The sequence below is a fragment of the Orbicella franksi genome, chromosome 11 (genome assembly GCF_964199315.1).
Source record: "Orbicella franksi chromosome 11, jaOrbFran1.1, whole genome shotgun sequence".
NCBI classification, from domain to species: domain Eukaryota; kingdom Metazoa; phylum Cnidaria; class Anthozoa; order Scleractinia; family Merulinidae; genus Orbicella; species Orbicella franksi.
In genome coordinates, this window is record NC_138155.1 from 1,498,719 (window position 1) to 1,522,500 (window position 23,782).

At 38.0% G+C, this 23,782-nt stretch overlaps 2 protein-coding genes and 1 pseudogene across 2 annotated transcripts in view; 2 read left to right on the top strand and 1 right to left on the bottom strand.

Annotated features, from left to right (window-relative positions):
* The first annotated feature begins 5,316 nt into the window (after positions 1 to 5,316).
* On the top strand, positions 5,317 to 11,857 carry LOC145502645 (uncharacterized). Its single transcript, XM_081481987.1, has 8 exons — positions 5,317 to 5,564; positions 6,058 to 6,190; positions 7,240 to 7,524; positions 7,794 to 7,930; positions 8,206 to 8,368; positions 8,759 to 9,049; positions 9,506 to 9,645; positions 10,878 to 11,857. The coding sequence occupies exons 1-8, from the start codon at positions 5,522 to 5,524 to the stop codon at positions 11,060 to 11,062; spliced, it is 1,377 nt and encodes a 458-aa protein (XP_081338113.1). The 5' UTR covers positions 5,317 to 5,521; the 3' UTR covers positions 11,063 to 11,857.
* Positions 11,858 to 11,863: 6 nt separating this feature from the next.
* LOC145503388 (uncharacterized) lies at positions 11,864 to 15,714 on the bottom strand (annotated as a pseudogene).
* Positions 15,715 to 19,933: 4,219 nt separating this feature from the next.
* The window catches only part of LOC145502939 (uncharacterized), a 6,981-nt gene continuing 3,132 nt past the window's right edge, over positions 19,934 to 23,782 (top strand). Inside the window, exons 1-4 of the mRNA XM_081482350.1 lie at positions 19,934 to 20,013; positions 20,102 to 20,144; positions 22,670 to 22,745; positions 23,178 to 23,782. The exon at positions 23,178 to 23,782 is cut by the window's right edge and continues 3,132 nt beyond it. Coding sequence (XP_081338476.1) covers positions 22,682 to 22,745; positions 23,178 to 23,632 — 519 coding nt within the window. The 5' untranslated portion in view covers positions 19,934 to 20,013; positions 20,102 to 20,144; positions 22,670 to 22,681 and the 3' untranslated portion in view covers positions 23,633 to 23,782. The remainder of the gene's footprint in view (positions 20,014 to 20,101; positions 20,145 to 22,669; positions 22,746 to 23,177) is intronic.

The following is a 23,782-nucleotide window of genomic DNA, read 5'->3' on the forward strand; positions in this document are numbered from 1 at the left end:
ATACATTCATTCCGCCTCATATTGTGCATCGAAAATTTGTCCTGTTCCATTGTAGGAAATTTCATACAGATTTTTCACGCAAATGGAAAGCGTTCTAGGTTTTTGTAATCCAGAAAGGATTATGTTGCATCAGACCAAGCGATAATAGTGCTATCACTAAAACTCAACTGGTGTAAACGCATAGTGCTTTTATATATTTATTACCTGATTGAAAAAAACAGATCTTTTAGTCGAGCTAACTCCTATTGTTTGATGGTCCGGTTAGCTTTTAACTAACCATGTAGATGATTGACAAGAGCCGTTGAAAGTTATATGGTGTAATTTAAGTGCACCATTATCTATTACACTGGTGTACCATGGTCCCCTACTCTTGATGTCTTGATGTAGTGCCATGGCTGTTTAGAATCAGTATTAAAAAGTGTGCACAAACTGATACAATGTTAGATGTTATGCAAACATTCGCGATTTCGTGGCCTTGAGGGGAATGTTTAATGCATAGACGTGTGATTAACGGAGGTTTGGTTGTGATATGTATGCGTGGAAGGTGGCTCCTTCCTGAGAGTGAGGCGGGTTCTGAGTGCAAGAGGTTTTTGGAATAGGTATAACTCAAAGATCTTTTGTGATATAGCTCCATGTATAAATGAATTCTATTTTGCATGAAATCAACAACATCAGATATCACTAGTCTATGAGGCTTTTGATTTGATATTGGTTTTACTCTTAGACAACTTTATATTACTAATTGAACTTGGCTAATTTTTGGAAATTATATAATCCTAATTTAAGCAAACTTTTAACTCTCGGGTAGGTTTTAAATTATATATAGAAGGATTGCTTTGCTCAAAGATTTGACGGTTGCAAATGTATCAGTCTAAATAGTTACTATCGAATTGAAAACATTTTTCTAGTACGGTAGCAGACTAGGTTTTTCGATCGCAAAACGCAACAATAACACCTAGGATTTGAATTCTGAATCATTTATTTGCAACTAAATTTTAAATGTACTTTAAGCTAAAAAAGAGTCAAAAATTTAATCCAAACAATAAAGTAAAAACGGTTATAATATTTTTCCGAGGCTCGTGAGTGAAAAGGTATAAAACAACCTGCCACGTTTGCTTGAGTTTTAAAACAACGGAAAATTAACTTGCCTGAGGGTTCCGAGAAAATGCGTTCCTGCTAACTGTTTCGCCTCGAGATGTATAAGGCTTCCCTAAGCCGTATATTGAATACACGCGCATGGAAAATTATCAATAGATCAGAAAAGACAACATTAAACATAACCTAACGAAAATGTTTTAACGTCCATATCACGATAAAAAATGTGACCAACAAAATTACAGTTCAAAGTTAGAGAAATAATTACGACCATGTATATAATTAATATATGAAAAATCTCTTACAAAATCACAGCCCAAGGACTGATTCATTACAGTAAATTGCAACTGAACACGTTACCAAAGAGAGAAGAAAATTAATAATGTAAAGCCTAAACATTTTTTTTTTCTGCTTGTCAATCTGAGCAAATATAAAGGATGGAAATCACTCTGATTTAACACTCTGACAGTGATGTGCCTTGAATGAAGTCCATGATATGAAGCTCGCCACAATTTTACCGTTACTTGTGTATATTTTGGCTGGTAAGATTATAATGGTCTTCTTTATTGAACTTAAACTGAAACATAACTTTGGTGCTAGAGTCACTAAGCAAAATTGTTATTTCCGTAAGCGTAAATTATGTTGGGGGACTTGTAATAGAATCCACCATGAAATCGATCTTTGCATCTTGACGATAACATCAAGTTTAGTTTTATTATAAATCAACATTTACTAATTAGACACTTCTTTGTAACAATTGGAGCTTTAAACTGCTTTTAGATGCAATTTTAAAGTTCGTATGCTCGCAGATTTGTATTTAGGAAACGAAAAAAAAAACACGTTATCGTTAACAAACCATGACTCAGTAACGACGGGTAATGTTATACTTTTCCAAGGTAGTTTCTAACTTCAGTTTCAAATTTCGTATTATGGCAGTGTGGTAAATATTTCACTCCATTTGCTGCGTAGAGAAGAAAATGTTGAAATTTTTTTTTTCTTTGTTGACAAAAGTTGAAACTCTTTCAACAAAAAAGTGTACAAATCACGCAAAAATGAAAACGAGAAACATACATATTCCTGAGGATCCTTAAGGTATATTGCTAGATTTTGCGCGCGCAGAAATCGAGAGCAAATAGCCTAGCTGTTTTAGTATAAATCTACCAGTTGTTCATAAGTGGAAAACAGCGATTCTTTAAATCCTCTTCACGGACACTTCACAAAACGCGAAGATGCAGCCGCCATTTTTTTGACAACTGCACACTGCTAGGCTACTCACTATTTCAGTACAATAGAATAGATAGTGAGTAGCGTAGCCAATCAGAGAACAGCATTCGTGGTAGAACTCTAGCAATATATTTCTACTAATTACATAATATAGGTAATGCTACAAGAGCCTGGGCCGAGAACTTTGGTGCTTGTAAGTATACGGACTTTGTAGCGCAAGCCGTTGGTATCTGCGAGAAGAGATTCTACACGGATTTGGCAAATGATCTGCAAGCGGATTGTCGGTAGGTAAAATTTCACTTCGATTCATGTCTTTGATTGATAACAATCTTCCAGTATGCATCTTTGTCATTATGTTGCAAAAATGTTCAATTCCACTGTTATGTCGACTTTTACTCTCACGAGTTCTGTTTACTTTTGGGTGAATTTTAACCTGAGATGGGTATGGACAGGATAATATTTGTTTGGAGAGTCACCTTAGGCAGTTTTCCGGATACGTACCCGGAAATGTTGACATGACCTGACTGAGCAGACTTTGGAAATACTCAAACAATATTGAAACAATTTTCGGATTTCTTCAGTGAAATCCATCAAGCAGTTGTGCATAACATTCTTTTTTAAGTTATGGTTTCGCAAGATTTCTGCTGTATAGCATGCTTACGCAAATTTCATTAATAATGAGAAATATAAATAATACACTTTAATATTAAGAGGGAAAGCCACATCAGTCCTAGCTGGTTTTCAGGCGGGTCCTCGATCCTGGTCGAACTGGAATGTTGTTTTTGTAGAGGGAGGAAAACCGGAGAACCCGGAGAAAAACCCTAGGAGCAACACGAGGACCAACAACAAACTCGACCGACATCTGACACCGGGCCGGAATCAAATCCCAGGCCACATAGGTGGGAGGAGAGCGCTTTCACCACTGTATCAACCCTGCTCTCCAAAATAAATTGATATTCAATATTATTTGGTATACCGAATAATCAGATATTCGAACTTCTTTGTCGGAAATACTCACCAGTATTTCACAGAAAACGTTTTGAGTAGCCATTTAGTATTTATTAACAACCAACACCACTTGCCTTACAGCACTTCCTATGACAGAATGTCAACTTGTTACTTGAAAAAGACGCGGCAATGCCTTGAGGGACACTACAACGAGGCACAAATAGAGCGGCTTGCCAAGATAACGCTGCTGATCCAGAGGTACTTGGGGGCATCTCAGTGGTACTGCTCAAATAAACCCATGAACATTTCATCTTTGGACCCAAGAGTAAGGGCGCTAATTCCATGCACAGATAAACTCTTCACTGAGGGACACAAATGTACCAGAGGATTCCGAGAGATTTTCAGCGCTAACAGAAATGATCCCAGTTTGTGCAAGTAAGTGCGCTCAAAATTGGGCAAGGAAGTGTAATAAATATATGTCAGGGCATGTTAAGGGTGACTAACATTGTGATAAGGTCGCGGATAAAATCTATATCAATATGGAAGGGATTTTAAGCAGTAAAAATCCTAACCCTTCTTTCAATTGGTATATTGAGAGCATTCTCAAACGACGTTTTTTACTCAATTGGTAGGGCTTTTTCTCGTTCGAGGAGCTGTACACAGTCTGTTTTTGATCGATACTGTAACGGAACCGTACCAGTGCCAGCAGAAAACCGGTTTAACCCGTTCTGTACCGATCCTGGAAATGAGACCATAATCGCATTTCAAGCTTCAACGAAACCCAAAAATGATACAAACATTTTGTCTAAGCCCAGGCAGCCAACAGCCAGTGGTGCTCGAAGGAACATGCGGGTACTCTCGAGAATGCTGAGCATGGCGGTTGGAGTTGTTAACTTGACGAATGTGGTAAGGAGTCTGGTCCTGAATTAAACTCTGGAATGGACTGTTGGAAAATGAACTCTGGATTGTCGATAACTGGCTACGTCATCTCTAATATTATTTCCAAAAAATAAAAGTAATTTATTCAATTAGACAAATCTTAACCTTTAAAGAAGTTATGTGAGATTTAAATTAAATTAACACTGTATGAGTATTACAGCTGAGAAATCCAATACAAAGTCAAAAATCTGTAAGTCAAAGTCTGATTAAAAAAAATAAAACAAACTCTATTGTCACTTACAAGATAAGGCGTACATAGCAACCTGTTTTACGTCAGATACTGTGTAATAGCCGAGCCCGAGATATATTGTCAGTGTCAACACCTTTTACTGACTGGAGTCTTTATTGGTAATCTTTCCCCTTCTTAAAAAAAGCCAAGAGGAAAAAAACTGAATTTAGCCCATGATTGATTTCCAGTTTTATTTCTTTGAAACCTCATTTAAGTACAATTTTCTTAATTCTATAGAACAATTCTGCATGCATTTTTACTTGAAAGCTTTTGGCACCCCGTTTGTGCCGAGTCATAATTGGCACGGTCCTGTAATTTATTTAAAATTCCTGATTTGTGGCAGTCGGCAGCAGTTACTCGAATACGGATCTTGGATTATCGTGGTACTTATTCACAGATATCCTTACATTGGTTTACTGTCATAGCCTAGCGAAAATTCGCATAGGTACAGTCAAATGAAAACTTTTGTGCTAACGAGCAACAAGAGAAATCAACACACTGTATACCACCCGAGAAAAAAGGAAAACTACCAAGAAACAATCAAAGAATAAAAAACTATTGTGCGACAAACACACAACAGGAAATATTTATCTACATTAGCCTTGAAGACATTAGTCCTGCGTCAGTCACCGTGAAATCTACAATAGCTCTTCTTTACGCTATGGTAATCACGCGACTGCTACTTAGAGACCGCGTGTTTGACGCCAATAGACTTGTCAAAACAAGCTAAACGCAAATTGGAATTCTTGATCGTCAACGATAGATACTAAGGGGATGCAGAATACTTTATAAATCATTATTAAGAAAGTGGTTTTCATATAACTCAAACCTTTGTGAGCGGGAAACTTTGATACGGAAATAAAAAAAAACCTAAACCGGCGATGAATATGCAAGTTATTGCATGACGTGCTGGCAACATCGTTGATGATCACGGACAATAAAACAGATGTAACGGATCACCGAACAATCGTTCAACTAAATGCAAAAATCATGAGAGTTGTTTATGCATAAAAACTCACGACATCGAAGACACGAGATACAAACTATGGCTGTTCCCCCACGCTCTTTGTACCCTCATCAGTGATTATGTTAAAGATTTTTGCCAGCGGACTGATCTGTGTGTTCATAGGTAAGTAAACATGACGCTGAGGTAAGAGCAAATTGACAACTAGCTACACATGAGAAATGTCGATATCACAAAGATTGTGTTTATGGAACTCGGTTGAATTTACATTTACCGTCAGGATAACTCTGAAGAAATAAATCGTGGAGGGAAAGAACATTAAGGTACTTGCTACAAAAGTACTTGTTATATCGCTATGAGCTAAGCCTTGTTAGCTTGAAGCAATGCAGAATTTTGCGATCTTGTTAGAAAGTCTAGTCAGTCTTTTGGATCAATGTGAGAGAACCTTCTCGAAGACGATAGAGATCATTCTATCCGCTTTCGCTATTTCTCTTGTAAAATTACTAAACATTGTGTTTCAATGCAATCTACAAAAAAATTAATTCATCGAATTGAAGATTTAAGTTGCTTGGCTTGTAGCCTGTTTCTATGTTTGCTAATTGTTATCGTGTTCCTTTAGAGCAATATCAATTGTTGTTGTAATTATATTTACTTGTAGTCTTAATGGTAGAAAGATGTTGTGGCTTGCAAATGGTTGGAAGTTGCACATTTCCAGTCTACATAGACAAGGCTCGACAATGTACAACGGCATTTATAACAGAATTGCAGACAGATCCATCAGTGGATTGCAAGTGAGTTAGGCTGAAAAATAATGCTCTTGGTTACTCTATTTGGTCCAATATCTTGTTGTGAGATTCCGTATCATAAAATACTAATTTATTTGCAAGACTGTCACTGTTAATAGGAATCGTTTCAGGCCACGATAGTTAATTTTTATTCATATTTAAGCTGGCTAGTTTCCATTAAATCCCTATACGACTGCTGTGATCGCCAAAGTACAAATTCAGCGATTTTTGCGACTGATGGCTCTCACATGATCGCTACTATCGCCACGACCAGACAGTGGTTTTCATAAGATCACAGCGTCCGCTGAAAGTTTTTGGTAACGATTTTAGTAATCCCAGCAGTCATATGGAAACCAACCTTACTCCGGGGAAACATAATCAAGTATCAGACACATTTAAGTGCTATTGCCTAACTGATCGATGGGGCTGCATTGCATTTTTTGTTTGATGTTCAGGGAAAAATCAATTTTATTTATTCATTTCCCTTGTAATAAAATTCATCCTTGACATGCAGTGAATCAAGGTTTTCGCTAGGATTCTGTAAGTGGCCGTCCAGTAACAAACATGGGGCGAGACATTTTGCAAAATTGAAACGTATTTGGTATGATTTCCATGATTTTCAGCCGATAAATTTAACGTATCGATTGGACTTGCTGCCAATGCGCCCCTCGGGCGAGTACAGTTTGTAAGCCCGACAATGTAATTCACTCTGCGGGAATTTTTTTTCTTCACTTTTTCTTTGCACGATTCTCTTTTCAGTCACCCTCCCTTGAAGGATTTTCTTTGTTTTTTCCTCACCCCTATCACTTTTCTAATAGTCCGTCTCTAATCCCGTAAAACTAAGTATTAACCATAAATATTTAGGAGTGGACCAGGAGGATGTGAACATAATACTTCCTTCAGGTTTCATTGGCATTAAAGCTCGCTAACCGTGGAAATATCAACCTGCAAAATAAGTTGGAATAATTCTGGAATTATACTTGCTAGTTAATGCTTCGTGTGTGCTTGTACTCTGATAGATATTGAATAATCGAATTTCTACTGTTCGTTTTTAGAGTTATTTATAGCAGGATGGTTGAATGCACGAAGGATTTTGTCAGAGAGTGTGTGAAGGATCACGTGGCAGAAAATGAAATAGAGGCATTTTTAAACGAGGCAGCCCAGCAACTTAAATCTGAAGGCTTCTACTGTAATGATGGGTTGTTTTCCGCACCAGTTCTAAAGGACGAAAAGAAGAAAGAGATCCCATGCAATGAAACGTTCTACAATGAATCTCGAGATTGTGGAGATACATTTCAAACAAAATTTAGGAGCAACAGAGCAGATGAAACACTTTGCAAGTATGTCCCGATTACATTCTTCCTAATGATAAAAGCTGGAAATATAGGCGTTAATTATGTGTGCACACAAACCCTGGCTGCACTTGGTCTAAACTCTGCGCAAGTCAACATATGAATTATCCATCTCTTGATCGTTTATCGTTATAGGTAGTTATGATGTTTTACCGGCGCTGGCACTTTCACGCGCGGTTAGAAGTTTAATTTGACACATTTCTATATTAACCAAATGCTTTTCTTATTTTCCTTTTTTTGTTTTTCAATTTCAACAGAGAATTTGCGGACGCTAAGGTATGCTTGAAAAAAGCAGTAGACGTACATTGCCAATTTGATGAAGATGCCGCAGAAATTTTGCAGTCTGCATTTGATGACTACAATCCGTTCTGTAGTGTTTCCTTGGGTGAAGAAGGTAGGAGGTCTACGTCAGCTGTCAAACAACGTACGAATAGAAAATAAACAGTCCACATCATGAGGCCGTCTGAAACATTAATACTATGCAATAAGGGACATGGTTAAAATTAATTTTCGTAATTAAAATAAAGATTATGTGAAGAAAGAAAACAGTATAAGGTGGTATTCTGACAATCCATATCGAAATTGAATGCGGAAAATAGAAGTAAAAGGGTCCGGCCCATTTCACTAACAAATGCTGTTTCCGTTTCATTGAATTTTCATTACAACAAGGAGAGCCGAGTGAAGATGGCTACTCCATCCCAGATGGCCAGTCCAATGAGCAGGTACTTGATGCCATTGGTCGGTGTTCCGTGATCGCACAACTAAATAGAACCCGACAATGTATTACTCTTTTTGTAAGGAGTTTGCAGGCGGATCCACAAGGAAACTGCAGGTATGTGACTGCAAATCCTACAACTTACATGCTACAAAGTGACATAATTATCTTTTTTCAATACAAGTAAATATTTTGCAAAAAAATATATATCTTAAAAACCGGTTGCGTCTGCCATTTTGGTGGGAGAAAATTGGTCGGTAAGTCCTGACATTACGGATCAACCGGGATGAGTTTTGTTCAGAGAAAACATTTTCCGTTATTCTCCCATTGCAGTCCCAAAGAATCTTGGCCGGTGTACTAAATAGTCCTTTACCCGATTATATAACTCAAAACGAGCACAAGAGATGCTTTCCAGGGCCGTAGCTAACAACAGCCAACTCGACGTGCTTGCATTAGTCACTTCGTTTTTGTTTTTATCATCAAATTACATTTTTTTTTACCTTACAGCGTGAAATACGTCAACATGCAAGATTGTATAGTTTGCATGCTTCGTTCCTGTCTTGAGAAGTACGGCATCATCGCAGACGCCGATATTGAAGTACAAGTAGAACAATCTCTCAATCAAACACAACCTGAGGATTTCTACTGCCAAGGCTTGTTAGAGGCACCAAAAGTCTCTTCTTCGGACGATCATGAACATCTTGAGTGTGATCCAGGTTTCCACGAGGAAGAAGTAAAATGTTTGAAGGAGTTCGATGAAACGTTTCAAGCCAATGTCTCGGATCCAAGTCTTTGCAGGTTTTTATCTAAGTTATGAGTGTTTTGATTCGTCATTGCGCTGGATAAACATTCATTTACAATTCTTTGTAATTTGAAGACAAACTGTGTCTGGTATTTCAATCTACTCAAGCAGTACTTTCTGTTTATTCAATAGAAAAGGTAAAGAATATGGTCACTCCTGATACTCTCATTTGAACAAAATTAAAATTTAAGAGCATTTTTACATGTCAAAATTTTAGTTCTATTCGGGAGTTAGGAAAATTATAGCCTTTTCTACCTCAGTTATATTTTACAAAAGGAAAGTATAAAATTTAGAACTAACTACAGCTAAGTAGTTTTTCTACTTGATTGTTAATTGTTTATTTGAATCAATTTAAATCAGTTATTTGCTTTGTAAACCACCTTTGTGTTTGGAAAAGTCATTGAACCATACAAAAGTTTAAATATGTTGAGTTTCTTTCCATTTTCTTGTAGCAAATTCACCGAGTCTAAGAGGTGCCTCAGAGATCTTATTACAACACGCTGTTCTAACGGGAGTAGAACGTCTTCCCTTGAGTTTGCTCTGGTGTTCGATGATTTCAATCCTTTCTGTCAAGGAAGCGTAGATCAGCAAGGTAACATTTTCATATTTATTCGCAACATAAATACAAAACTGTAAACGGCAACAACAACAACTGAAAACGTGTACATAACTGAAAGTTATTTGCCAAGTTGTGTGGTGTACTGTGTCTGAGTGTTAGCATTCAAGGAGAAAGGAAAGGTTTTCTACTAAGTAAGCGAATATGTTTAGAATCTAAACATTCCGCGTATTTTCCTTTTGCTCTTTGAACTTGACCATCGGCGAAATTTCCTCTGGCCCGTACTTGTGGATTCCCTTGGCGATAATTCTTCGGTTTTGTGGGCCTCGCTTTATGCACAGTTGGTCTAACACCAAAATGCCATCTTGACTGTACGCAGAGCCTTGGAATTCGAATCTTTCCACGTTCACGATTGTTGGAGATTAAGCATTAGAAACAGCTACAATTTAGCAAGGTCTAGACAGGGCGCTTATACGTAGGCCTTTTTCCGCCCTGGTCTAGACGTTAACATTGAACAATTATTCGCCGATGGTGAAGTGAACATTGGTGAATATTCACCAATTTCACTGAGCCTGAGGTTAGGGATTGTTTTACGACAAATTTTCAGAGCTGAACAAAGAGGACTACAGATTAACGGACTAAAACATAAAAACACAGATGCAATTGCATACACGTATGCCGCCGTAGTTTTAATAATAAGCTTACATGTACATCGATTGAGAATCAATTTTCTCATCGAGTTCGGCAGTGAGACAAACAAGCAAAACGCTACGAAAAATAAACTCATCGGGTACCTTTATTTTTTTTTATCGTTGTTGACTTCATTCACAGTTGTAATCATCTTCTGAAAAATGAGTAGCTTTAGATTTCGGTCCGTCGATCTGGCCTGCTGGCGGTCAACGTAACCACTGCGTTTACGATTCTTTATAATTCCTTGAATATGCGTTCTTGAAAGGCTTTTTGGTCCAAGGGCGACAGTGGTCATTTTGAAATTTCCATCCTTTCAAATATCCTGGGCTTGGAGTGATGTCTTTCGAATAAATGAAACATTTATTCAGCAACTGTCCGCCATGTTTACTTGCCGAGATGGCAAAGGTAACCAGCTTAGTAACCAGGCCTCAAAAATGTTATATTCACCGCCTGGCGTGGTGAATATAGCGTCATATAAGGAATCGCTCAACCAATCAGATTACTGGAAACTCTTTGCTCAGCTCTGAAATTATCCTAATTCTGTTTATTAAGCAAATGCTAATTTTGTTTTTTTTTAGATGATGCGTCCACCCCTTCCCCAGAAGAATTCAGCGATCCATGTTTAGCTGAATTTCCAGCGGCAAGTTTACTGAAATCAGCAGCAGCAACCTTATCCCAATCTCTCTGTTTATCATTTGTGATCATCGCATATTTTATTGTTACTCTCAGTGACTTGTTTCAAGAAGAAAAAGTTATTATTTAACAACATTTGACCGCATCCACTGGGAACAGTTTTTGAGGTTATCTTGAAGGTTGAAAGTTGAAGTTTGTAGTTGAAGTCACCGCCTGAACCATTCGTACGTCAGATAACATTAATTTATGTGGACGAGTGGTTCACCACTTTAGTGCAGCTTGATAATCACTGTCTCATTAGACACAAGCACATTCGGTGAACCTCTTTTGCTAGTCTTGTTACGCTTCCATTCACTCTAACACCATATCTACAGCTCTATTCCACACAATTGTGCAAAAAAAAAATTTTCGATTGGGTAGGTTGTCGATTGAGCCACTCCACGTATATTGAAAGTATTTATTGATTTTTACTCCTAATAACGAAACCACAAAAAGAAACAGCCACAGATAGTAGAAATGATTACATATCTGTCCAGTACTACTGGGTAATTATGAACAGTTATTATATGGCTCCGTTTTACCACGACTGGGAACTACAAAATTCACGAATTTGATTGGCTGAAATCGATATTGAAAGCGGTCTAGATTTTCCCATCTAGACCGGCATCTAGACCGATAATGTTTTGCAGTGAAAAAGTTTTAAAGTAAAATGCAAAATCATTGACTGTTTTCATCTAACAGTATTCATTTATGAAAGTACCAAAAAGCCTGATGAGAAAAAAAAGTAAAGAGAGACGAGAAAACTTTGGCAGACGAGTAAACTTTCGGTCGTGTGTACGGACCTCACTGCGTTCGGTCTGTACTCACGACCTCAGTCAAAATTCTCCCATACAGACCTCCTGCTCAGTTAATAAGAGCTAAATAATTAATAAGCGAATTATAATTCATATATTACATAAGCCTTCCGCAGGTATATGCCTGATGCTCGATTATTTCCATCAAACAAAGCTTTCACGGCGCCCCTGCATGATAAGGATTTGATGAAATATTTTTTATTGCATCTACTATCACGGCGAGAGAGAACGGGAAAGCCTGCAAAAGGAATAGAAGCCTGATTAGTAGGTGATCGTAATGTTGTTGCTACTGATGGATACGCAGCTGTGACGGATTGTGGGTTGTTTCTTTCTTATAGACAGAGGGAGAGGGGACAACGAAGGGAGGTGGGTTATTTCTTTCAGGGGAGGGGAGGGAAACGGGACACCACCCTATATCCGCAAGAATGAATGCGAGACTTGCAACGACACAACAGCATGATACAATCAGTTCGATCGCGATCTTCATGGATCTCTGACACAAAGTATTAAGTTCGCATTTGCGATAAGTAAAATCGCCTTCAATTCGACGAAAACCGGTTTACTGAAAAACAATAATAGCAAAGACATACCAGTAAGCCAAAGGGGGATCAGCTGAAGGGGTTCATAGGATAAAAAGAAACATTTACCTGGCAATAGGCAGTCCGGTGAGTTTTCAATCAGTTGAACATCTCCATGGTAACTATTTCTGAATGTATTCCAGATAACTTGCTCCCCTCCGGACGGCAATCACGTGACATAGTTTCGATAACATCGGACTCAAAACTCCTGTCCCAAAAATTTACCTCAGTGATTTTTGCGACAAATTCTTGCCCTGTAGCGAAACGTCTGGTAGATTCATCCAGGTATTGGCCAAGGATAAAGTCACCACTTCCTTCAATGAAATGACCTTTGTTTATATTAGGGATTCTGACAATGCGTTCTCCGTCGCAGTAAAAATTGGTTGTCCATTGCTTCTGGCCCACAATAGGCAAACATGATGCCACTGGCCGTCACTCACGTAGAGATCTGTTGCATTTCTAAAAATAACGAAGTTGTTCGTTCATCGTCAGATTTAAGTGAAAAGGTTTTGTCAGTCCATGGTGTTATAAGGCTAGTCCTGAAACTGATTGGTCAGCTTAGCCGTGAGGGGGATTGGCTGTACGACTCGAGTATAGTTTGTTAACATCGATTGGCTAGTTCTAGAGACTTTTCGATCAGTGTTTTATAAATCATTCTGTTTGAGGTATTGCTCATCTCTCAAATAAGTCATTTGGGTACGGTTGTTAATGAAATATGTTAAGAGGCGTTTGTGTAGATTAGTTGTTGAAATATATAGTTCGTACTGATGTTTGAGCATTGAGCAATAAAGTTTCGCAATTCAGGCCATTCTGTGGTCTGTAGGTCAAAAATGTTCGCTAAACATTATTGACCTCGCTAAACATTATTGGTGAAATCACATTCAAAAAATGCACAAGGGGATTTTTCGGGGTTTACTCCCATATAAAAAGTACGGCGATAGTCGTCGTACCTTCAAGGGTGGTTGTGGTACTTCTCAGAGTTTTCGGCTTCTAAAGGTCCAGGGCAGGAGCTTTTGCAATACCTTGTAGGGTATTGCTGGTTTTCAGTGTCACGCCATTCAAAATAGATCAAAATAAAAATCAAAACCGTTCAATAGATAAAGTCCAGAATTTGGGAAATGAAAGAAGGTAAATATGAAAAGTCTCTCGCCAAGATTCTGGTCACAGCAACTTTTCTTATGCAAGATATGCGGAAAAGTATTTTACCCAAATTTATAGAGATTTGTATGGAGACGCCATGCTGGTGCCCATCCGTATGGGCACCAACATGGCGGCCGGCAACCAACAGAAACATCTGTCACTGAGTTTTGCTACAAAAGCGTGAATTTATCCCTCGAGGAACTCTAAAACATTAAAATAATACTTTTTCTAAGACATGAACTGTTCAGATAGCCAAATTTCCCGAAATAAATCACTATTTTAACCATCATGACTGCTCTTTAGGCCGTCATGTAATGCCGCGTCACGTAAAAGCTTAGAAATTCAAGCGTAGTGTATCACAAAACCGAGAACCCATTCGGAGCGAAAATTTGTATGAATATTGGTTTTCAGCTGCTCTTATACATCATTAAAGTAAAATCTCAGGAACATCACTAGTTTTGTAGTTTGAATTTTAGTGACGTCATGTGAAAACCAGCTATTGAGCCGAACAAATATTACAGGAGATGTGTTGTTGTAGAATTGGCACCTCTTAGGGGTGAAAAAATTCAAGCTACACCCACAAAACAAAATCTTGGTACCTCTTAGGGTTTATTTTCAAGATTTCGTGCGAGCTCCCCCGTCCTTTTTATATGGTGTTCCGGGGGGGGGACTTTCAATTAGGTATGGTTAAATAAGGCAGAAGACCACTAAAGAAGTAATAATAAACAAACGTAAACTATCCTGGATAGCATACTGGAAAACTAACATCTGGATTTATATGTCACGTCCTTAACAACCTTCACCTCGCCTACAAAAAAAAAAACGTTATTGTCAAACTGAATTTATGTTAGGTAGCGCTACACAGTTTCAAAGGTACTAAACCATGATCATGCTAGAGACACGACAGTGAGGCGGAGGGAGAGGGGGGGGGGAACTCCACAATACATACCCTTTTGAGTGGTATACAAACTTTTTTAGGGGTTAGAATGCTTTGACACTTTTACAGCACAGTATCAAAATCTTTTCATGTATATTAACAAGTCGCAGAGTTCTTTCTGCATATTCGCTCTAAGGTAAAGTAAGGTTAGATCCCGCCCAAACAAAGGTTGGATTGTCAAGTAATCCTGTCGCTATTGGTCTACTCGTAAATTTCGATCAGTCTGTGGCCTGAAGCCACCACGACCATTGCTGTTCCCGTGTGTGGCACAGTAATTTAGCACCGTGTGTCCAAGGCGTGCAATGGTACACATTGGTACTCATTTGTTCTCCACATTGGAGAGAGGTACTTTGTGAACTGTAATAACGTGCCCTGACAAGGACAAAGCAACATCTTAGCCATAAAGGTCTGTGCCCACTACATGACTTGTTTCTTTTAACCTCCCCATTTCTCGAAATCCGGCTGGTCGCGGAAGCAACAATTTCGTTCCTGACATATTAAAACTGTTTTTGATTGAAAAAGAACAACTAAGTTCAGGAAATGTGTCGTTTAGTTCTCTCTTTTTGTGAGACAAGTCCTTGACAGCCAAGTAAGAAAAACAAAAGTTAACAAATCGCATTTCATTATTGCCATCCAGATCTCATAATTTATTTCGAACTCTGTATCAAGATGGCGGCTTGTGACTAGAGAGAGGAAAAATGTATTGGAAGTATGATGTGAGATCAGTAACTGTGTATTAATTCAGCCAAGAAACGTGCAAGATGATTATTTTTCTTCTTTTTCTTTTTATGAGAGTAAAAAAGATGCAGAGTGAGAAGACCTAGCATGTTACGGCTCCTCGTCTAAAATCTACAGGGAGATATCTATCATGTCTCTTATGTAGCAAAAATAAAGTTCCTTCTTTCCTTTGATACCTTTATGCTGTTCTTCGATATGCAATGTTTTCACCCTAGATCCCACTGGTATAACATTAATTTTTCAAGTCTTCCCATGACACCACGCTTCCTCTCTCTCTTCCATTCCCGTGATACATGGCAACGATAGCATGCTTGTCCAAGAGAGTGTCCCAGGCATTTACTCCTCCTATTAGGCCACGCATTGATCTCTTGTCAATGTTTTTTCCAAGAACAAGTCTGCTACCTGCTGGTATAGCGATGCTAGTAGCATTTGGTATTTCACCACTACTTATAACTTTTCCATCCACCATTACGTCGAAACGACCGGTTGCATCTTCCCGAAGAGGGCATATAAAATGAGATCGACTGTCTATGAATGGTTAATGTGGTGTCCTAATAAAAGAAAAAACATACGTATAAAATTTAGCCTTCTTTTGAAATATTTACTTTCAATTTTTCTTTTTTGAGGGGCTTAAAATTGATTGTTTTTCGTGTAAGAGCTTTTGATTGCTAAGGATACTATATAAATTAATATACCTATTAACCTCTGGACTGGCCTCGTAGTGGACAAGTCCTGTAGTTTCTTTGTAGTCAGTAGGGTAAGATCAAGCTCTTGTCGCATCGTTCACTTCACAATTATTTTCCATTCTTTCAGGAATTTTAAAGTTGAACGATTTGCATTTTAAGGTAGCTGTACACTCAATGGCGCAGTCAGTGGGCGAGTAACCATGAATGTTCTTTATTGTGTGATTTGACAAAGCAAAACCTATAAATAGAGCAAATTATTTTAGACTTTTTTATTTTGTCGCTAATAAATAGGGTTTTTTGTACTGTTCTCTGGAGCTCTAGCAGCAGGAAAGATCAATCGTCTGTTATACATATAGAGGAAGAATAGCGCTGTAGTGTTTTCTTCGCTTTTCGTGTGTTTCTTTGGTATTAATTTTAAATTTATCGACAAGAGCCTTCTTCAGACAGCAACAAATGTGTCGTTAGCATCATTCAATTGGTTTGTTATTTAGCTTATATCATATTGCTTATTTGACGATTGCAAGTTATTCCAAGATCTTTAATCCTTTAATTGATACAGAAGGACAAATATAGGAAAGGTGGAAGCAGGGCTAATGTGGACCTGTAGTAATCTTAGTTCAAATGTTTTAAATATTAATAAATACAAAACAAAAGGATAAAATGTAAAATTGTAAAATCTATATTTGCTACGAAAATATACATAAATAAGTCAAATCGAAGAATTAAAGATAAAGAAACGAAAACTTTCTCTAGTAAAATGGCAATCCCCTTGTTTAGTGGCTACCATGCCAGCTTCCTAAAAAACAGACATTTAGTTTGAGTACCTCTTTAAAGTAACTGAGGCGTCAGAAGCGTCACAAAGCGCGTTCAAAAAGTTCCAGATGACTACTCGGCCTCTATAGCTGAAAGAGTTCCTCCCAACTTCAGATTCTACACGTCTTAATCATGTATCTGTTTTGAAGTCGATTCCGTATTTATCATGAACTTTAAAGTTGTGTTCGTATTTGAAGCCAATACAAGAATCTGAGTTCCACCGGTAACTTATAAGGGCAAAAAACAATCAGCCACCTTGAGATATTATTCTAAAGTTTTCTAACAGAACCGGAATTCAACGCTCCCGACCATTGTAAGACATAAGGATCCGTCAAGTACAAAGTAATAGGTCGCTTCGAACTTCAAAACTAACTTCTTAACAAGAGGCTTCCTGCTAGCGACAAAGAATGTAATTAACTCTATTTTCTTACCTTCCATGACAAATTCAACCCGTTTGGTTTTAGCACACTGATTGCTTTCATTAGTGTTAACCATACAAGGAAAACAAAGCAAAGCGAAAAACTCTAAGGTTGCCCGTGACGACATCATAACGAAGAAAGCCTGATATGCACCATAATTTTATGTATTTGTTCGCAGTTTGAGTTGTTCGAGTTAAAATGTTTGCGAAACCTGCTTGATAAAAGATATAAATCTATAGGCGTTTTGCATTTCCACAATTAGTGTTACAAATCACTCATTTGAATACTTAATTTTATCACCAATAAAATATGTTCTGGCTTTCTTCAACCAAGCTTTGCTCGATTTACCGGCTTACCGGCTTTGATAATAATAAAAAAGGTGTTTTGATTTTGGTATTGTCGATGACAGTTCTCCTAAAATCATCGCCAACAAGGCCTACCGTACATGTTTTGACAGAAATCACTTGTTTTAGGCTGAAAAACAGACCTCAAGTTGTTAAATTTTTTGTAGCTTCGAAATCTTGCAGGTGTCAACAAGGATTCCTCGGCTAATGAAAACCATTAACAATAAATATTATTGCATTTTGAGTGCAGCCGTTTACTCGGTACTTATTTACATTGATTCTATTCTTTTCACCTTTTACTCGTAAAGCCGAAATAACATTATTGTCAAGTAGTCTAGAGTATTGCGCCTCAGCCAATAAAACTGCGAGAAAAATAGCACTACTTTTCCTTCAAAATTGGTTCAAGTGTAGAAAATATATCTTTATTGACCCGTGAAAGGAAATAATTGTGCTTCGGGCGCAGCGGATTTCAAAAGGAAGGAATGACACATTAAAAGCGACAAGAGCTATATTCGATATCGCTAGTGTGTCTCGAATTTCGTTTGCGTTACGTTCGTACTCAAGATAATCGCATCGTATATGCTCACGCTTTTACCAATCGTTAGCCTCACGTTAGTTCCTCTCAGAGTACGTTCGAGAAAGTGACGCGACTAGAATTCTACTCTATTGATATAACACACAAGGGATATTAATTTTTGTCCAAAGAGCAGAAAATACCCGATTTGTGATCTCATCTCTTATACGCCTCAAAGAAAATAGTTATTATAAATATTCCTCAAACTCATTTTCCCCAACGCTGTCGACATCAGATATTAAGATGCTACAATGTATCTAAGGCGTTTTATCTCCTCCACTTTAACTACTTTTCAGTGGTTAGACACATTAAATTAGACACGTTATTAGTTTTAGCATCTTGCTTTTTGTTCCCTCAGTTAGGAAAGCAGGGCTAACTACTCTAAGATCCAAACATGTCTTATTTAATCTTAGTCAGATCGGGAGAAAGAGAGGAAGGGAGGGGTGTGAAGGGGGTGGGGGCTTTTGAAATTTCAACCAACTTTGAAAGCTTGTAAAATTTAAAGCGATGAATCCTAAATTTGGTACTTTTCGCCCTGTTTCCGAGTCCATTTGAGGCATCGTGTCATATATTTGAAGAAATGTAAAACTGATATATTGCCTGCTGTTAGAGAAGGAGACATTAGCCGCTATTGTTCATGTCTGAGCTATGTTAAGAAATTAAACAAAATGAGATCGAAAGCAAATTAACAGGAGATAAACACTTAGAGTACATTCTATTAATATGAAAAACAAACACATTAACAGCACTTTACCAAACTGCTGATCAAATGATGCAGCTGATAGGCAAAATATTTCCGCAGAAAATGGACATCATGGTTGTAGACTAAAAAATAGTTGATATTAAGTCCTTATTAACCGAGAGTGCGGTCTACAAACACAAGCCATATAATAAAGTTGATATACTGACTCAACTGTTAGCTTTTCGTGAAAGATGTCAACAACAAAACAGTGGATAAAGAACACGAAAAGTTCATTCACGTTAGCTTGGCAAACAAATACTTTAATCACTCAGAGTTTCGTGATCTTAATGACGTGGCTAACACGAAAAACCCATTAGCAAGGGATGTGATTGTAGATCGAAAAATAGGTTCATAAACTCAGCTGCTCGTCTTAAACAAATTAGTCAAGAAAGGGCGCCTAGTCAATTTGTCCTTGTGACAAACAAACACATTAACCACGCAAAACTCCCACACCGCCGATGATCGAGTAAGGCAGCTGATATGCTGAGGCCATGCAAAACTGAAAACTGTGTTGATTATAGATTAAAATAGGTAATATACTAGCTGTTCGTCTTAAACAAACTGGATCACTCTAAGCCCATCATCGATTTTAGGCCAACCAGTAAACACGTCTTAATTACGAAAATCTTCCTTATTCGTGACCAAACGAGGCAGTGACGTGCCAAAACCATGCACAAACTGTCATGATTGTGGAATGAAAAACAGTCCATTAAAACACAGCTGTTCATTTAAAACAAATTCAAGAATGATGATGTAGATAAAGAATCACTTAAGAGTCTCGTCAGTCATCTACACTATGCAAGAACATTCAAAATATAATAAACTTATTATGCTTTCCACGTGGGTTCAACCACAAACGTTTGGTGGTTATGTGCGTGCGGGTCGTTCCTTGAAACCCGTTCCCCGGCTCAAAGACAATGCATACTCTTTGGTTCCACGCATCACTATATATATCTAAATAGAAAACTGAATTATTCGTTAGCATGTCATAAAGAGTCTTCTTGTTTGTTTGAAACAATGACTAATCTGGTGTTATCATTAATTGTAGAAGCTTTTGTTTATTCAGGATGAGTTTAACACGGAATCAAGTATGGAGAAGTGACCTACCCTGAGAAAATAAACTTGACAAACAAATTTAATGAAGAATTGATGACTTAGTTCCATTGGACAAGACCACATGTAAACAAATCAATCTAGCGTTTAACACGGATCACTCCTCAACACGGGGTTCAGTCAGGTTTCAACAGCGAGACTGAGTAAGTACTCGGAAAACGTCTCTCTGCTCTTTGCTCTTTTTCGTTTTGACTCTATATTTAATTCTCTTTCTCCTTTGTTCACGTTTAGCCGTCTATCAAGGTGCTACGTGCTTTAACTAAGTTTCCTAAAGGTAAGTGATTTTGATATTTACCCAACAAGTCATGTGCTAAACGTTTTTGTTAACAGATGCAAAGTGGGCACAAATGCTAGACTGCTGTAAATGTTGTGGAAAGACACAGTAAGACAACACTCCACAAATGTCTTTTGTCCACTTCAAGGAAACAAATTAACTGATTCCTTAGGTGTGCAGAGATTCAGAAATGTCCCTGACTAATCAAGGATATATACTTGGGGTGGCTCACAACCGACTCCAGTATTTTTCAGTGCTACTTCTTCGAAAAATCAATTAATTCTGATTTTCAGTTGACGCCCGCTCGAGAAATTGACACCACAATAGAATCAAAGTGGCTATGAGCCCCTCAAGTTGGAAAATGGATCGTCTGTAAACAGTAACAATTTTGATGCCACTGACTTGAGATTTTAATCTGTAGGTTAAGTTAAAGTTAAAGCCCACTGGCATTGTTAAGAAATAGTGCAAAACGCAACGGCAAGAGAATACACCAGGAGATGTCACGCTGTTGAAAACATTCATGAAGTTATCGGTCCGAGAGACCGAGTTATCCTCGTCCGAGAGACCGAGGCAATTATAAAGAAAGTACCGCTTCTTGTCCAATCACCAAAGCAAGTAACAATTCTTATTTTCATTCCTCTCATTTTTTTCGCTCTTTATTCTTCCAGCCAGTGTCAGGGATTTTTTCTCTCTCTCTCTCTCTTTGTTACCTTTTCTCTTATTAGAAATTAAAAAATGTTCAGCGTAGAGTCACTTTATCACAAAGACAGCACCACTTCTCGTCCGCTCAACAAAGTTAAGCCCTGTTCGGTGGGGTTCGTAGTTGGATGGATGACCAAATACGAATACCCCGTGTTGTAATAACTTTTTATTTTCTTTTTTTTTTCCCCTTCCCTTTCCAAGGCGATATTAAAGACTGCAAAACTCCCTGCCTTGTGTAATGTCTTTTCTTCTATTCAACTATTTGTTCCTCATTTCGCCATGTCCGTGTTTATGGGTATCTATTTACAATATCATGTAAATAAACAGCGGAACACGTCGTGCGAATTGTCCTCAATTCTCTTGACCGTTGATCGTCTAAAACACTTAATCACGGCTTGACTCATTGGAAAATTCATACAGCTCGTCAATTTTGTTTCAATGTCTCCTTTTTCGGCAATCGAGTATGGTTAAACTTGTATGAGAGGGCACCATCGGGAAATGAACTATTTATATAATCACAGGCAGCTGCTATTTACAAAAACGATTGTGCGAAAATTTACTCAATGTAGAGCATTTCTGCGGTAAGACATTGAGTACTTGAGTCAGAAATTTAAAGAATAACTAGCTTGATACGGTGCAAGCGACTGTAAAACGGCCTTAAACGGCGGATGTTTGATACCCGTGGTGGAACACTTACATGAAAAGGTCGGAGCTCGGGTACAAATCAAGGATTCTGGTTTCACTTAGGGTGTTGACGACGAAAGGCCACCATTTTTAGCTGTCAAAGCATCCTTTAGGGCGCACTCGAAGAGATAATAGTTAAAAGGAACGCTCTCATTTAATTTCTGTTTTTAGGCTTGATTTCCGCTGATCTCTCGAGTACGCGAGTCGGGTCTGCAAGTGGGCAGGGGATCCTTTCTTGAACGCTGGCTAGTAATCGAACCTATTCCGTTTTAAGTGGTATCTTTTACGGGTCCAATAATGCTCGAGCGACTCCCATATTAGTCTCCTTTAGGAGTTAAATTCAGTTTTTCCGACAAGCATCCCTGACCTTTCATATGGGAGTACCCCCCGTGTTTCAAATGTCTAACAGGAAATGAAGGAGTGAAGGAGTGATGGAGTGAAATCGCTTCACCACTACAACTTGGAAAATAATATTTTCCAATTTTAAAACGAGTCGTTTGATCCTCATTTTTTAGTCTCGAATTGTAGTCAGCATACTAAAATGCAATGTCTCGCAAAGTTCCAAAAAATGTGGGAGAGGATAGAGAAAACGCTTTTACTCGAGAGGAATCACACTTATCATGACCTTGAAGCTTGACGGCTCCACTTAGTTGATCTTTGAGAAGCTAATTAATGAACTAATTCCGAATAATTCTTATTCCGAATACCCGTGTTACTTCAATTCTGCACGTTCAACTCTTTATTGTTTCGAAACCTTTCCGATGAAAATATTCAATTTAAACACCTATCCTTTCCAAGTTTCTGAATTCTAGGAGTTTTTCAGGAGAGCCGAATAAAAGCAGCTATTCTTCATGACATAACTTTTCTTGATATACCTTCATTGAAAAGAAAAGTTGAAAAAATCTCAAATATTCATTAAATTTCCCTTTAAGCTGTGAAACCGTGCGCTGGATCCGGAGCAGGACTGGATTCGGGAAACAAAGGTTTTGAAAACGTGACTCCGATCTCAAACACCCCAGGAGTCAAATATCACCCATTGAAATTTGTTACAAAATTTTCTAAAATATCTTCCACAAAGAAGTGAATTACAAACTCAGTGGTAATGTGATCTTCACCGTAAATTGTTTTATTAATTGTAGATCAAACGCAAAATGGAAGTGAAGGTTACCTTGTGCTTTCTGCTGATTTTCCTGACCTACTCACAAACGCAAGCAGGTTAGTTATTTTTCTAGCTACAGACAGTACTTTCAATCATCTCATGTACTCTGAACATTTATATTATCAGTAGTTGTTTTACTTGCTCCGCAAAGTTACAGTAAATGTGTTGGGAAAATGGAGAATGTTTAACAACTCATGGAAAATTGGAGTTCTGAAGTATTTATGAATTAAAAACTAACGTTATTAGATTAAAGAATTTACAGATCAAATCTGAGGGAAATCGCTTCGCTAGAAAAGCAACAATCAAGGTGTTCTTTTTTCCATACATTTTTCAGTAAAACCAAGTCGCAAAAAAAAAAAAATGTAGAGATAATCCTATAATGACCTGAATTGGAGGATCAAGTGATAATGTTCATGATTGCGTTCTCCTTTCTCCGATTATATAGTTAATATCTTAATGTAACAGTATGACTTTACATTACTCCTTAGCGTTCTGGATAAAGGCAAATGGTTTGCCGGTGTGTTTTAGCGCCAGAAATAACCAGTATGGCACGTTTAACACTCCACTGTCTGGTAAAGTAGCCGCCGTGAAACTGGTTCATCTGTATGGTTACGTGACCTGTAACAAATACAACGCAGACCACTGGTCTTTCTGGGGCTGTGGTCACGGCCTCAAAGATCTCGTTAACGTCGTGGTAACACGGTCAAATAATCAGATTATCTTGCCCGCCAATCAGTTCATCGGGAACAGAGCCGGAAGGTGGTCTAAACTTCCCGGATATAACTCGTTTTCACCTGAGATTGTCCTGTCGTTCTTCTCCAGTCCCCTTTCCCTGTCAGCGCAGACCCAGTTACGCCTGTGGTACGGTGAGGATTTGGTGAATCACACCGAGGGCGACAATGATGGACGCGTCTGCACTGATGTCTACGTTCTTTACGTTTGAGAATCCCTAACCATACGTCCCTTTTAATCTAAAGGCAGAATTTCTGACACCGTTATTCATTGTTATTCTCGTTAAAGCTACTTAAGGGATGAATGAAATGTAACAACGCTCGGTTTTTAAATTTGTTGCTATACCTAGCTAAAATCTATA

Bases quoted from the DNA above. Each gene is read 5' to 3' on its own strand.
- LOC145502645 (XM_081481987.1), top strand. From the start codon at position 5,522: ATGTTAAAGATTTTTGCCAGCGGACTGATCTGTGTGTTCATAG. The intron at 7,931-8,205 runs GTAGGAGGTCTA...CATTACAACAAG, and splicing joins TGTTTCCTTGGGTGAAGAAG to GAGAGCCGAGTGAAGATGGC. The intron at 8,369-8,758 runs GTATGTGACTGC...TTTACCTTACAG, and splicing joins GATCCACAAGGAAACTGCAG to CGTGAAATACGTCAACATGC.